This window comes from Eschrichtius robustus, chromosome 5 (genome assembly GCF_028021215.1).
Source record: "Eschrichtius robustus isolate mEscRob2 chromosome 5, mEscRob2.pri, whole genome shotgun sequence".
Classification (NCBI taxonomy): domain Eukaryota; kingdom Metazoa; phylum Chordata; class Mammalia; order Artiodactyla; family Eschrichtiidae; genus Eschrichtius; species Eschrichtius robustus.
The window spans coordinates 59249297-59266802 of record NC_090828.1 but is presented as its reverse complement, the minus strand read 5'-3'; the positions used below and the strand labels follow the sequence as shown (position 1 = coordinate 59266802).

Here is a 17506-nt window from a genome sequence, read left to right as displayed (position 1 = left end):
CGCACCACAACAAAGAGTAGCCCCCACTCGCCGCAACTAGAGAAAGCCCGCGTGCAGCAACGAAGACCTAATGTAGCCAAAAGTAAATTAATTAATTAATTAATTTTTAAAAATATAGAAACTAAAAGATATTAATAAAAAATGGATTTTTCACACCAAAATTAAAATGAAGTAAAGAAATAAAACAAGTTTCAAACATGCCAATAAGCAAATAAGTAAACAATTCACAAGTACGTCTTTTTTTAACTCCAAATCCAATAATGTAATTACACATTTATTAACATAATTAATCAATATCTGTTTCCACCACTAGACTAGAAGCTTCATAAAACCAGAAAGTGTATTAGATTCTGCTACCCACTATATATTTCCAGCACCCAGAACAGAAAACATTTACTATTTAATTAATGAATATTAAATAAACAAACAAATGAACTGCATTTGTGGTGACTTTAAGACGTTTGAAGAAAATAACCATATTTATAAAGAGTAATATTAAAGATAAAATTTTATTTCACACTCATATTTAATAACCTGTTGAAGATGAAAATACACCATAATTTGGAATTAAAGAATTCTCACTTTTCATAGCTTCAAAGTAATCACTTTATCCTTTTATTCTCTTCAAGTCTTTTTTATTGCCTGTAATTCTACAAAGGTTTTTAAAAAATTCTTGTTATAAATGTATCATTCTGTGTTCTGTGCACTATACAATAATATATACTGTATTTCATCAATTCTAAGGTGCATATTTTCACAGTTTAACATTTTTGAAATCAATCACTATAAGAAAGCATGTTACCTAGTTTAATTGGATTTTTTTCCCTTTCTTAACAACATCTTTAGCCTGAATGAAATACAATAAAGTATGCATGCTCCTAACCAAATTCATTTTTCCCCTAAAGGTTAGAAAAACATATCAGATGAATATTATACAAGAGACAACAAAACCAAGGACTTTATTACATATATTAATGGTTTCAGGCTATTCTCAGGAACTTATCATCACCCGAAACTGCTCCAGCTCTGAAAATTTTAAGTCAAATATCCCTCTCCAACCACACACCCGCTTACAGCCAACATACCTGTTCCTGAACCTCATCAGGAAATAGATCCTTCCACTTTTCAGTCCTTTCCTACCTTCACTGCTACCCTATGGTAAGCTCTACCCCACTCATCAGTTCAATCACTCACACCCCAACCTTCAGTTCTCTTGCCCCCATCCTCCTGTCATACCTGCCCTATCAATACTACCTCCTTAAAGACATCCCTAGTTGGATGTCCCAGGTACACATTCAAAAACTGTCCCAAACTGAACTCTCTGACTCTCTCCCAAGACTTGCTGCTCCTTCTGTATTTAACATCTCAGTGAGTAGCATCAAGAGTCATTCAATTGGCCCAGTCCAGAAACCCAGGAGTCACACTTGATTCTACCCTCTCTTTGAAACTCTCACATCAGTCACCAGAACCAGTGAAAAAACAAACTGTCAGGAAAACAGAGGCTCCCGCCAATGTACAGACATTAGGTAACACTACTCAACATAACCGAAACCCCCACACACAAACATATAACCTTATTCTTTGCCTACATCCCAAACCCTTCCAGAAGGTGTCTCCAAACCTTCAACCAAGTAAAGCTACCTAGACCAGTGCTTCTCAAACTGTTATGGGCTTTTGTAAAATACAATAAAAATGAATTACTAGGCAAATGAATTTTTTAAAAGACATACAAAAATACTAGCACAATATTTTAATTAAATTCAAATGACCAAAAAATTACTCAAATTTTCTAAATGCTCATTCTCAATTGCTTATAGTTATCTGTCAAGGGCCAGTAACAAACAAAAGCACTGAACCAGACCCCACCTCTAATTTATGTTTCCTTCGTTTGCTCATTATAATATTATTAATATTATTACCATAAAGTACAGTCTTGACCTGAGCCTTAACCTAAAACTTTCTATTTTGTCAGAGAATTACTATGTTCTTGGCTCACTTCTATAGTCAAAAGAACACAAACCAACAACATATAGTTCTACTTATTTTCTCTCTTTGCTTTATATCCCTCTCCCCATTAAGGACTAGCTGATCTATAGTCTCTCCTTAATCCTTTTATCTCTAGTAAATAACCTGGATGATTTTCTCTCCTCTGAAATAATGGAATCCCCTCCTCTATCAATTCTGCCTTTTCAACACATGGAAAAGCAAAAATGCAGACAAATTCCACAAGAAAACTTCAAAATGCCTTTACAATCAACAAAATTACTTCTGCATAAAAACACTTTTCAATGGGTCTAATCCAGAATGGGATAAAATTCAATTAGAAAATGACAGCAACACAGCATATACTTACTATGGAATAAGCCTTCTCATATGGAGATGATACTTAATCACATTAAGTCACAATCAACAGACAAATCCACAATTCACCTTGTGAAGCTAAGCAAATCTTATTTTATTAATTATTTATTAATTTTATTTGCACAATAATGGAAAGAAAACACGGATCATAATGAAATCACTCAATTAAATAAACAACTGTACTTACGTGTTAGATGAAAGATTCCATCACAGGCACTAATATAAGATAAAAAGGCATTTCCCAGGCCTTGCCCATTGTGAGCTCCTTTCACAAGGCCAGCAATATCCACTACATTTAGAAAAGCAGGAATTTTGCTGAAAAACAAAAGATGATTTTAATATAAAATAGTACTAAGAACCTGTTTATTAACCAAATGGCTTTCCCAAACATGTTACATGAATTAATTCTTTCCTTTCTAGAACAATGTTTACTAGACTCTCAAATGAATAAAAAAGATTTAAACAAGAAATAATCTTTTAAAACATTAGGACTTTCTTACCTAGGAAAATGAAGGGAAAACATTTTAAAGCAGAACAGATGTTTTTATTGTTACTCTAAAAACTAAAACTCATATCATTAATTTTATTATACTGGCACATGCACACATACACAAAAGCAGAGAACATTTAAAGAGTATACTGATACAAGTCAAGGTAATCATCATAGAATGAGCCAACGTACTCAACAGATACTTTGTGCCAGGAACTGGACTAAGTGCTTTACATGTATTATCATTCCAAAGTTCAAAGTTACTCTGTAAGATGGGTGTTATTTATTAAACCCACTTTACAGATGAGGAAATTAAGCCATAGAGGAGTTAAGAAATCTATTGCACACAGGATCACTCAGCTAATAGTGACAAAACTGCTATTCAAATATAGGATATCTGGGTTTGCATTTAATCACCATATAGGTTTTATAGCCCCAAAATGCATGTAATGATGTGAACCAATTGTCAGCATAGTAATAACGTAGTTGTTAACAACAGCAACAGAATTAGACACAGTAAAGTAACAGTTAACACAAATTAGAAAACAAGAAAACCAGTCAGCCATGCAGAAATAGAGATTAAAGCGTATGAGTAAATTAAGCTACTTTCAATGTCATATGACAAAGGTGTACGGTATATGCATTTATGTATCCTTTGTCAATTTTCAGAGTATTCATTTATCAGAATGTCAATTTTATTACATGATAAAATACAACATAAAAGTTCCACAAAATGCTTTCCTATTATCTGCATGGAAAATGAGTCCTTTTAAAATAATTGTTCTATAAAAAATTTTTATACAAATAGGAATTACTTCATAACTGGTAGCAGCAAATCCACAGAAAACATACATAAGAAGGGGTTAAGTTTCTGGGACTACTGTGGTTGCCTCTCCAGCATCCTTTGCCCCTTCTCTTGATGACTATATTGACTGTCATTTGGCTAGCCATACCTCCCCAGTGTAGCCCGGAGCTTTGAAAAAGCTGGCTCTACACCTAACTCTAGAAGGGGGCATGTAGCTTGGGCCTATACTAAGCAGCTTAATTTCATCCCCTAGGCACAATTAATGATTCTAGGACCTCTGCCTTGCTCCATTTGCCTAGAAAGACTTAAGGAGAGATTTGCCAGAGAGGGTTAAGAGGGTTCTTGAATAGAAGATCATCAGTTCTCTGACAGGGCTTCTAGAAGCAAATCCCTCTTCCTTCACTCTGAACATGGATGAGAAAGTATACAGTTCCAAGATTTGAGAGTTCCAAATGATTTGGTCATTTGAGATGACCAAAGGGGAAGGCAATCTTATGATCAAGCTGATAAAGTAAGTAAAATGGAGAGGGGAACGAAGCCAGGTCCTTGATGACACAACTGAGGTGCTGAAACCAACACAAAATACCATGCTACCTGTTACTAACTCAATAAATCAATTTTTAAATCCATATGTTAGGTGCAACCAAACTCATCTAAATAATATAACTTCTAACAACTAAAACATATCACCCATATGATAAATATAAAGACAGTAGCATAGATACGAGAGGAAAGGCCCTTAAGTTGAAGTAAGAAGCCTTGGGTTCTAGCCCTGGTTGACATTAACTATCTGTGTGACCTTGAGCAAATCATTTCACCTTTCTGGGCTTCCGTTTCCTTTTATAAGGAAACCAGACAGGACAATCTATAGCTCTGAGGTTCTGTTTTCTAATGAAAATGAGTTTCTTAATTCTGATTCTTGATTTAAGGCCAGGATAAAGGTTTAAACCATTAATACCATATCTCAAAAAATAAAAACTTGAGCCCTAATTCAAAGATTTTTTATATACTGTACCAATGATTTTAAGACTACTTTATGTTTTTAGACCTTATGAAACTTTCTTGAGATTAAAATAAGGTTAAAAATCTTTTTAATCACTATGATATAATGAACACAGAATACCAAAAACATTGATAAGTCTTTCTTCAATAGAAACAAATGAAAATGATGAGGATTTTTCTTCCATCAAAAAAACAAACAAAAAACCTGGAAACTTGCAATATAACAGAGAAGTCTGGGGTAGCAAGAAGAAAAACTATGAATTACTGTCAATTCTTCCTTATTTGCTTGACCACAAAGAGGCCAAAATTAAGTTATGGAAAAAATGAAGATGGGTTCCCATTCAACTTTTGTATTTCCATAAAGGCGTTTAATCAATGTTTACCAGTAAAGCAAGAGAAATTTTGAGAAATTAATTCCCTCACTGCCTAAAATTTCAATAAATTTGAAGTCCGTGAGCTTTATTATTGTTTTTTTTTTTTAAATAACATGACATTTATTTATTTATTTATTTATTTATTTATTTATTTGGTTGCATTGGGTCTTAGTTGTGGCAGGCGGGCTCCTTAGCTGCAGCTCACGGGCTCCTTAGTTGCGGCTCCCCTGCTCCTTAGTTGCGGCACGTGTGTCCCTTAGTTGCGGAAGGCGGGCTCCTTAGTTGCAGTAGGCGGGCTCCTTAATTGTGGCATGCGAACTCTTAGTTGCGGCATGCATGTGGGATCTAGTTCCCTGACCAGGGAGCAAACCCAGGCCCCCTGCATTGGGAGCTCGGAGTCTTAACCACTGCGCCACCAGGGAAGTCCCTCCAAAAGCTTTATTATTGTTGTTGTTCTCTTCATGTCTCTGGAAAATTTCAGCAATGTCACATGACCACACAGCCCCTCAGTGGCAAAGGCTCACAGAAGGAGAGAGTTAGAGTGGGCAGAGAAGGCAGCACACCAGCAGCTGGGGCCTGGACAAGGAAGGCATCTGGGCAGAGCAGCCCAGCAATAGGCAGGGCCCAAGCCAGGAGAGTGTCCAAACTGGGCAACAACCTGGTGGGTTCAAGAGATTTGCAACACATACAGGGATTGAGCAAATAAGCACATTATTGGGACAACTGGGGAAATCTAAATGGAATCTGTGAATTAGATGATAATATTAGATCATTGTCAATGTCCTGATTATGATGGTTTACTGTGGTTATGTAGGCGAGTGTCTATACTTAGCAAATACAAACTGAAGAATTAAAGTGCAATGTGGCATCATGTCTGCAAGTTATTTTCAAAGGTTCAGAGAAATTTGAGTGAAAGGCATACAAACATTCTACATATAATTTTGCAGCTTTTATATAAAACTGAAATCATTTAAAAATAAAAAGTTTTTAAAAAGGATTCAGAAGTCAGCTTGAGGAGCCAATTTGAGGGATATAATTTGAGCTATATTCAATGACTGTGACATATTATAACCAAGTGAGTAACACTGATATGAATAAATATGTGAATGAATAAATGAAAACAAGAAAGCTCTTCTTACAGCAGAATGTCAACTAATAAATGAAGAAGAAATGGTGGAATTACAATATCATCATGTGATAATCATCATAGTAATAATTAATTCATCAAAAAATCAATAGATGCTAAAACTAGAGGATGAAAGTAAGAGAAGTAAATAAATTTGGTATATATTCTGTAGTTAGAACTCATAGGAATTGCTGATAGATTGGATGTAGGGGTGAGGAAAGAAAAGAATCAAGGATAGATCTTGGGCTTTAACCTAAGCAACTGAAGAAATAATAGTACTATTTATTGAATTATAAACATCTTGAGGAAGAACAAATTTGACACAGGCAGGGTGAAATCAAGAAGTCCATTTAGGACATGTAAAGTCGGAGGCACCTGTTAAGTCATCTAAGTGTCAGTGTCAAGCAGGCGGTTAGATATACATCTGGAGTTCAACAGAGTTCAGGGCTGGAGACAAAAATTGGGGATTTATCACCACATTCAAAATAGTGAAAAACTAAAAGCAAACTAAATTCTCAGTAATAGGGAAATGGTAAATAAACTGTGTACATTCATATAACATAGTACTAAACATTATCATTATATTAGAAATCATTATTTATTTAAATGTGTACTTTTTAATCTAGAAAAATATTAATGATACCCCAAGTAAAAAAATATCAAAAGTATGGAAGGATCTACCTCAAAAGTACTTACATCTATTATATCAAGGTAGAAGTATAGGTGATTTTTACTCCTCTCTTTATACAATTCCATATTGTCTGAACTTCCTACAATAAAACTGTATTATCTTACTTTTTCTAATTAAAGATATAATACATGCTGTTATAAAAACTTCAAACAGAGAGAACTACAAGAAATAAAGAAAAAAATGACCTAAAAATTCCATTCCCCAGAGATAACCATCTATTAGTTTGTGATCTTCAGTTCATACATTTTCCTATGAATACACAAATACATGTATCATTTTACATGAATGGAATCACATAATACAGACTAATTACTCCCTCTACTTCACACTCCCCAGAAAAAAATAACTTCAGTGTTAACAATGGATGCACCCTTCCTCACCCTTCTCCAGGTTCTAGGTTACTTTTATAATCACCCAAAACAATAATGCTACATTAATTTGGAAAAAAACAACACAACCCTTCTACATAATTTTAAATATATCACTTATATATATTTACTCAATCTACAGGGCCACCACATGAACAATGGCATAAAGATTTTTCTTACCTTGCTGGTTTGTGGTACTGGCAAAGAAAGTCAAACCTTTCATCTGGCACAGGTACTCTGCTCTCATTAGGATCAATAGTGCAGAATGGGAAGTTTTCTGCTGAAGCTTGACTATTGGTTAATACATTGAAGAAAGTAGATTTCCTAAAATGAATAAAAACGATTTCAATCAATTCTTAGGCTAACACTGAGAAAAATTTATCTCACTCTAATTTCAATGCTCAAATAAAATCCATAAGGATTATAAAACCAATCTGGGAACGCAGGGTGGGGGGGTAGGGCGGGGAATACATTTTTACAAACGGAAACGAATGAAATTTACAACAATGCAGCTCATGATTTACAGTTAGGTTATGCTCCTCTCTCAGTCTATTTGGAACGTGAAAAGCATCTCCCCAAAGAATCTTTGTTATAAATGATAACTAGTCTCACAACACACCACAAAATCTATTTTACTCCTAAAGTACCTGGAATACCAGTATCATTTCACCTATATCTAGTATAATCTTCTCTGGCATAAATGTAGAGAGGTGTGTATTTAGTTAGGTCAATTACTTCCCAAGCACTGGCTAATTGTCTAATAGGAAATGGGAGTTTGGAGCTCAGACTCCCTTCTAATTGTTAGTGCATAAGGATTACTGGTATAGAACCGTGAATCGTGGATTGTGAAAGTCAAAATGTGAATTTTTTTCCAAGGTATAACTTTAATCAAGAAAAAGCTATTAAAAATGAAAAAACTGTTCACTAATTTTCTGTTATCTGATTCTTATCAGATAATACACACTCAGAGAATGCCAACTCGTATTACTATTCTCTCTTTTCCAAACACTTTTTAAGGTAAAAATGTCTATCAGATGAGATCTAACCCTATATTCATCAGAAGTTTATACTTGCTACAGTTAGTTCATCTGACTGAATTTTAAATCAGAGAACCAGTCCTTTTTTTTTTTTTTTTTTTTTTTTAACTCTGAGACCCTTTTAAAAGAGTAATGAACAGGGACTTCCCTGGTGGTCCAGTGGTAAAGAATCCGCCTTACAATGCAGGGGACACGGGTTCAATCCCTGGTCAGGGAACTAAGATCCCTAATGCCACGGGGCAACTAAGCCGGCACGCCACAACTACTGAGCTCGCACGCCTCAACTAGAACCCGCAAGCCTCAAACTACAGAGCCCACGCGCTCTGGAACCCGCGCGCCACAACTACAGAGCCCACACGCCCCGGAGCCAGTGCACCACAACTAGAGAAGAGAAAACCCACACGCCACAACTAGAGAGAAGCCCGCACACTACAACGAAGAGCCTGTGCGCCACAACTAAGACCCAACGCAGCCAAAAATAAATAAAAATTTTTTTAAAAAGCCATCTCTACGACACCCTCTAAAAATAAAATAAAATAAAATAGTAATGAACAAAAGGCAACAAGGAGACTTACCTAAATACTACTGGTGAGGAGGATGGGTTGGCAACGATATAATAACTTGAACCTGCCCATAGGTCTTTAAGATATTGCTCTTATATCACATTCAGACTAAATATTTAGGATTAAAGTAGAAAAGTTTCCAAAAACAGCCACTTAAAATCATTACTGTTTACTTAGAGTACCAATGGTCAAATCAGTAGCTTTCAAATGCTTGCCTATAACAGACTCAGCTGAGAATTTAAAGGCATGCACTACCAGGTCTCTTTCCAGATTTGGTGTAGGCCCCAGTATTTTAACTCAGCTAACAACTCACTGAATAATACTGACTGTTGTAGAATTTATATTGGTAACCTCTAAGAGCCTGGTAACAATCCCAGAACTCCAGGAATGATAATTAAGAGGAAATTACTAGTTCCTATGGAGATAGCTTTTCTTTTCAATCCTGTTAAGATAAATGTCATAGTACTTAATTTAAAATAGTCTGTATATTTATCAAGTTATAGTCCATCTATTTCAAGAAAGACACTGAAGACTAATACAATTTTAAAAATTAATATATACAATAAGGCAGATAATTTTTAAAAAGAAAACTCACATTCAAATTATGATCTTTAAATGCCATGTCCATTAAAAATAACGAGGACTTCTTGGAGAAATTACTAGTTCCAGGTCTGGGACCAGAAGTATACAAGATGAATCTCAAACAATTTTTCCCCAAGGGAAAACAAGGAACCTACTGAAGGCCATAGAGTCCTATCAAAAGCACTCTGGAGCCAATCTGAATAGGCCCACAGGCCAAAGATGGGTCAATCTGAGCATCTTTAAGGATAGCTACAATGGACTATATCAAATAACTTCATATCCATGAGTTGTTAATAATCCTCAACAAGACAAAATCAAAAAAAAAGAAAAAAAAAAACCCTCTCTGGCTACCTTTTAATGATGCTAGGTGATTGATTCTTCTGATAACCATTGAGTAAAACATTCATTGTGTCTTTCTTATATAAACTGCACTTTTAGAGTAACAAAGAGTTGATGAAGAAAAGGTTCTTTCATATACATATTCCAGCCAATAAATGAAAAAAGAATAAAAAACTTAGAATAACACCATTTTGTAACCACTAAGGAACTAATGAATTGGGTAATTATCACCAGTGATCATTAGCTGTCTCCCCCCCAAAAAGTACCTCCTAACAATTATGTACACCATCTTTCAAGTATTCCTGACATAAAAAATTATATGATCAAAAATTATCTGAAACTTACCTGATCAAGCCTTTAGATATTACTATCACTTAACAGAAAATACAGAGGACAGGAGAACATATTAAATGACACCACACAGATGCAATTAAGAAAATTTGGACTTTGGAAAATTCTGTAAGACAAACATCCAGATTTCTCTAACAAGTCAACTGGTGGAGGGAGGAAATTCTGCTTCTGGGTGAGATGCAAAAGCTAACAGCAGACTAGAACTCTCACCCAGAACTAGAAAAGCCATTTAAATGCGGAATACAGAAAGTATCTGTTTGAGGGGGCTAAGAATCTGGAAATGGGACATTCGCCCATTCTAGGCAAAGTAAGGCGGCCAAGAATCCAGGCTTTATACTCATGTAAGCTGATGCTGGAGTACAGGGAACCCAGCCAAGAATTAGGAGAAGACTTGGAGGATGGACCTCAAGAACACGACCAGTTTTCCCCTCAGGATATTGCTCGCAAAAGGGAGAACTACAAAAGTGTACTGAAGTAAATGAACTGGAGAGTAATACGCTCCATACCTTATTCCCCACCCTACAAAAAAATAAAAAATAAAAAGTGATACTTAGGTTGCCAGAACAATCCACAAGTCCTTATTTACCGAAAATGTAAGTAAAGGGAATTCCCTGGCGGTCCAGTGGTTACAATTCCACGCTTTCACTGCCAAGGGCGCGGATTCAATCCCTGGTCAGGGAACTAAGATCCCAGAAGCTGTGCGGTGCAGCCAACAAATAAAAATTTAAAAAAAATGTAACTAAAATATTGCATACCTGCAACAAAAATATTGCAAAATAATGGTACAATAAAAATACTTCAAGGAAAATTTAAATATATTAATTAATCCACTTACAAGACATTTGTGCTTTCTTGGGGGACAAAAAAAGTGCAGTTGTATTTTTGTATACTGTAGATAAAAAACTGCTCGTTGCTATTACCACAGTCACAGTAATTGCAATATAAAAAGTCCATAGGGAGTTCATGGAGTTATTTTCAAATTTATTGGTTTTATTAAGTACTGCATTTTTGACTGCTTACCTGGACAAAAATATGTTTCATACTAAAGAAAAAAGTTTATCCCTTAAAACATATTATACAGTAAAAATATAGAAAAGAAAGCCCCATTATCTCTTAGGCTAAAAAAATTCTTACATGCAGTCAAACTAAACATGGAAGACATCTCCATTTTCACAGATCACCTCATCTTGGACATGATTTTAAATTTCATAAAATCCAAGTCATCTGTACCTTCCAATAGCTTTATAAGTACAAAAAAGTAAAAAGGAAGAAGGAAAAAAGAAAATTTTCTAAGGATTATTAGTACAGCCTTTAGCGGCAAGTTAAGACATTTTGATCTATTCAAATCTATTAAAGAAAAGACTTGCAAAAGCAAAGAATTTTAAAGTTTTGGCTTAAATTGGAGTGGTAAAGCCCATAAGACTTTTTGTGAAATGAGGATTTTACACACACACACACATTCAGATCCCTTATAAGGTTATTATTGAAGCTTGAAAGTATAAGATTCAAAATTGTAGGAATCTCTCTTATGCAAGAACAAGTTTACATAAATATTATTTCAGCAATGATATCATTAAAAAAAACAGTGGCTAGACTTAATGTATGCCCCCTCCACTTAAGACCTAAATACTTTATTTTTGAAATTATATATTTTACTGTAATAAGTAAATCTGACTGAATATATGTTTTATCTAAAACCTTATGCAAAATTACAATATGTATAGGGAAGTCAGGATACCAATGCAAACTCCCCCAGCATTCTGAATTAACCATTCATACAACACACAACCAAAAGCATGGAAAAAAGTGGAATGTTCTTTCAAAATGTTTTGAATTTAGATATAACTAAACTGGTAAAAAGTATCTATCTGCTAGATACAGAAAAAAAAATGACAGGAATAAATACCAATGTGTGTATACGTAGGTTAGTATAACCACATATTTTTCCTAATTCTATCAGGTGAGAGGGCTTAAAAGAAGTAACACCCCAGCAGTAGGATCACATCTAGAGCCCAGATCTTAGTTGCTAAATACCATTCTTCGATAAAAGAAACCAAGGCTTTCTGGAGACAAGGCTGGGACACGAAAAATACACTATTAACCTGAAATATCTTACAGTGTCAGAGAGTAAGGAAATGCTTGAAAAGAAAAAAAAAAAAAAAGGAAAAAAAAGAAAGGGAAAAAACAAAAAGAATGGAAAAAAAAGATGGAGGCATATAAAAAGGACATAAGATGCACCTTGAAGGAGCTCCCAATGACCAAATCTGAACAATTTGGGCAACAAAATAAATACTGATAATATTGGATTAAAACCCAAATAAAAAAAATTTCACTGAGTCTAAATAGAACTATATAAATGATTGAATAAATAACTAATTGTAGGGGAAAAGAAAAACATTCCATACAGAAGAATTCCAAATAATAAATGTAAAAGGAATAAGGGAAGTAGAATATCACCATTAGAACACCACACTAATAATTGCTGCAGGCAAAATCCACTAAGGAGTGATAAAGTTTAGTTGGGGAAACTTTAAGAAGAAACAGAATATTTAAATAGCCTCAAAATACCTTTCCCCCATAAAATTAATTAATTACTGTGGTGATTTTAACAAATGTCCACAAATTCTTTGATACTCATTCCTTCAGGAGGTGGAGCTTAATTCCCCTCCCCTTGAGCATGGGTTGGACTTAGTGACTTGCTTCTAAGGAACAGCCTATCAAAAAGAAAAAGGATAATTTTACAGTGGAGAAATCTGGCAGACACCACCTTAACCAAGTGATCAAGGTTAACATCACCAGTGATAAATCATGTTGCTATCATATAGCTCCTCAATATGACACAATGAGAAAGGCACTTCACCTCCACAGTGTTCTTCCCAAAAGTCTATTGCGTGATTCCTGATACCAAAATATATTATAAAACTACAGTAATCCAAATAGTGTGGAACTGACATAAAGATAGACCCATATACCAGTGGAACAGAATAGAGAGCCCAGAAATAAATCCTCCCATATACAGTCAGATAATCTTTGACAAGGGTATCAAGACCACACAATGGGGAAAAGACAGTCTCTTCAACAAATGACACTGAGGAAACTGGATAGCCACATGCAAAGGAATGAAGACCCTTACCTTACACCATACACAAAATTAACTCAAAATGGATTACAGACCTAAGGTAGAGCCTAAAACCATAAAAGTCACAGAAGGAAATGTAGGGGAAAAACTTTGTAACATTGGATTTGGCAATCATTTCTGAGATATGACACCAAAAGGACAAGCAACAAAAGCAAAATTAGAAAAAAAATGAGACTACATCAAACGTAAAAACTGCACATCACAAGAAAAAATCAACAGAGTGAAAGGTAACCTATAGAATGGGAAAAAAATAATTGCAAATCACATGTCTGATAAAGAGTTAATATCCAGAATGTATAAAGAACGCCTATAACTTAACAACAACAACAAAAGTAACTTTAAAAAGTAACATTAAAAAGTAGCAAAGGACCTCAATAGACATTTCTCCACAGAAGATAAACAAATAGCCAAGAAACATATGAAAAGATGCTCAACATCACCAATCATCAGGAAAATGTAAATCAAAACCACAATGAGGTATCACCTCACACCCATTAAGACAGTCACTATCAAAAAAACAGAAAACAAGTGTTGGCCAAGACGTAGAGAAATTAGAACTCTGGTGCACTGTTGGTGGAATGTAAAATGGTACAGCTGCTATGGAAAACAGTATGAAGGTTCCTCAAAAAACTAAAAATAGAATTACCATGTGATCCAGCAACCCCACTTCAGGGTATTTACCCAAAATAATTAAAAGCAGGATCTCAAAGTGATATTTGCACACTCCTGTTCACTGCAGCATTATTCACAATAACCAAACGGTGGAAGCAGCCCTAATGTCTATCGACAGAGGAATGGATAAAGAAAAAGTCCACAGCATGAGAAAACATCAAACTGGAATTGAGAGACGTTACACAAAATACCTGAATAGTACTTTTCAAAAGTAAACGAAATTTTTCATGACCTTTAAAAGGTCTATACAGGAAAAGAAAAAGGACATTAGCGGGAAAACTGGTGAAATCCAAAAAAGTCTATAGTTAATAGTAAATAAATAAATCAGTGAAAAAAAAAATCTGAAATTATATGATACAGCAACAGTGACCAGGCTTCAGGTTCAAGATGGTGGAGTAGAAGGACGGGCACTCACTCCCTCTTGAGAGAGCACCGGAATCACAACTAACTACTGAAAAATCATCGACAGGAAGACACTGGAACTCACCAAAAAAGACACCCCACATCCAAAGACAAAAAAGAAACCACAATGAGACAGTAGGAGGGGCGCAATCACAATAAAATCAAATCCCGTAACTGCTGGGTGGGTGACTCACAAATTAGAGAATACTTATACCACAGAAGTCCACCCACTGGAGTGAAGGTTCTGAGCCCCACTTCAGGCTTCCCAACCTGGGGGTCTGGCAACGGGAGGAGGAATTCCCAGAGAATCAGACTTTGAAGGCTAGTGGGATTTGACTGCAGGACTTCGACAGGACTGGGGGAAACAGAGACTCCACTCTTGGAGGGCACACACAAAGTAGTGTGTGCATCAGAACCCAGGGGAAGGAGCAGTGACCCCATAGGAGACTGAACCACACCTACCTGTTAGTGTTGGAGGGTCTCCTGTAGAGGCAGGGGTAGTTGTGTCTCACCATGAGGACAAGGACACTGGCAGCAGAAGTTCTGGGAAGTACTCCTTGGCATGAGCACTCCCAGAGCCCGCCATTACCCCACCAAAGACCCAGGGTAGGCTCCAGTGTTGGGTCCCCTCAGGCCAAACAACCAACAGGGAGGGAACCCAGCCCCACCCATCAGCAGACAGGCAGATTAAAGTTTTACTGAGCTCTGCCCACCAGAGCAACACCCAGCTCTACCCACCACCAGTCCCTCCCATCAGGAAACTTCCACAAGCCTCTTAGATAGCCTCATCCACCAGAGGGAAGACAGCAGGAGCAAGAAGAACTACAATCCTGCAGCCTATGGAACAAAAACCACATTCACAGAAAGACAGACAAGATGAAAAGGCAGAAGGCTACGTACCAGATGAAGGAACAAGATAAAACCCCAGAAAAACAACTAAATGAAGTGGAGATAGGCAACATCCAGAAAAAGAATTCAGAATAACGATAGTAAGATGACACAGGACATCAGAAAAAGAATGGAGACAAAGATCAAGAAGATGCAAGAAATGTTTAACAAAGACCTAGAAGAATTAAAGAACAAACAAACAGAGATGAACAACACAATAACTGAAATGAGAAATACACTAGAAGGAATCAATAGCAGAATAACTGAGGCAGAAGAACGAATAAGTGACCTGGAAGACAGAATGGTGGGATTCACTACTGCAGAACAGAATAAAGAAAAAAGAATGAAAAGAAATGAAGACAGCCTAAGAGACCTCTGGGACAACATTAAATGCAACAACATTCGCATTATATGGGTCCCAGAAGGAGAAGAGAGAGAGAAAGGACCAGAGAAAATATTTGAAGAGATTATAGTTGAAAACTTCCCTAACATGGGAAAGGAAATAGTCACCCAAGTCCAGGAAGCACAGACCCAAGAAGAAACAAGCCGAGACACACAGTAATCAAATTAGCAAAAATTGGGCTTCCCTGGTGGCGCAGGGGTTGAGACTCTGCCTGCCAGTGCAGGGGACACGGGTTCGAGCCCTGGTCTGGGAAGATCCCACATGCCGCGGAGCGGCTGGGCCCGTGAGCCACAGCTGCTGAGCCTGCGCGCCTGGAGCCTGTGCTCCGCAACAAGAGAGGCCACGATGGTGAGAGGCCCGCGCACCGTGATGACGAGTGGCCCCCACTTGCCACAACTAGAGAAAGCCCTCGCACAGAAACGAAGACCCAACACAGCCAAAAATAAATAAATTAATAAAAAATATATATATTAGCAAAAATTAAAGAAAAATTATTGAAGCAGCAAGGGAAAAATGACAAATAACATACAAGGGAACTCCCATAAGGTTAACAGCTGATTTCTCAGCAGAAACTCTACAAGCCAGAAGGGAGTGGAATGACATATTTAAAGTGATGACAGGGAAGAAACTACAACCAAGATTACTCTACCTGGCAAGGATCTCACTCAGATTCGATGGAGAAATCAAAAGCTTTACAGACAAGCAAAAGCTAAAAGAATTCAGCACCACCAAACCAGCTCTACAACAAATGCCGAAGGAACGTCTCTAAGTGGGAAACACAAGAGAAGAAAAGGACCTACAAAACAAACTCAAAACAATTAAGAAAATGGTAATAGGAACATACATATCAATAATTGCCTTAAACGTGAATGGATTAAATGCTCCTATCAAAAGACACAGGCTTGCTGAATGGATACAAAAACAAGACCCACATATATGTTGTCTACAAGAGACCCACTTCAGACCTAGGGACACATACACATTGAAAGTGAGGGGATGGAAAAAGATGTTCTATGCAAATGGAAATCAAAAGAAAGCTGGAGTAGCAATACTCATATCAGATAAAACAGACTTTAAAACAAAGAATGTTACAAGAGACAAGGAAGGACACAACATAATGATCAAGGAATCAATCCAAGAAGAAGATATAACAATTATAAATAGATATGCACCCAACATAGGAGCACCTCAATACATAAGGCATCTGGTCTAGGACCAGATGGCTTCACAGGTGAATTGTATCAAACATTTAGAGAGGAGCTAACACCTGTCCTTCTCAAACTCTTCCAAACAAATGTAGAGGAAGGAACACTCCCAAACTCATTCTATGAGGCCACCATCACCCTGATACCAAAACCAGACAAAGATACTACAAAAAAAGAAAATTACAGACCAATATCACTCATGAATATAGGTGCAAAAATCCTCAACAAAATACTAGCAAACAGAATCCAACAACACATTACAAGCATCATACACTATGATCAAGTGGGATTTATCCCAGGGGTGCAAGGATTCTTCAATATATGCAAATCAATCAATGTGATATACCATATTAACAAATTGAAGAAAAAAAACCATATGATCACCTCAATAGATGCAGAAAAAGCTTTTCACAAAATTCAACACCCATTTATGATAAAAACTCTCCAGAAAGTGGGCATAGAGGGAACCTACCTCAACATAGTAAAAGCCTTAAGTGACAAACCCACAGCAAACATCATTCTCAATGGTGAAAAACTGAAAGCATTTCCTCTAAGATCAGGAACAAGACAAAGATGTCCACTCTCGCCGCTATTATTCAACATAGTTTTGGAAGTCCTAGCCATGGCAATTAGAGAAGAAAAAGAAATAAAAGGAATACAAATTGGAAAAGAAGTAAAACTGTCACTGTTTGCAGATGACATGATACT

General features: G+C 36.3%; 1 protein-coding gene across 1 annotated transcript in view; it reads right to left on the bottom strand.

Moving 5' to 3' along the window:
* OLA1 (Obg like ATPase 1) overlaps positions 1 to 17506 on the bottom strand; it is a 172069-nt gene that overhangs the window by 138822 nt on the left and 15741 nt on the right. Inside the window, exons 3-4 of the mRNA XM_068543904.1 lie at positions 7398 to 7541; positions 2549 to 2676 (exon numbers count right to left, since the gene is read on the bottom strand). Coding sequence (XP_068400005.1) covers positions 2549 to 2676; positions 7398 to 7541 — 272 coding nt within the window. The remainder of the gene's footprint in view (positions 1 to 2548; positions 2677 to 7397; positions 7542 to 17506) is intronic.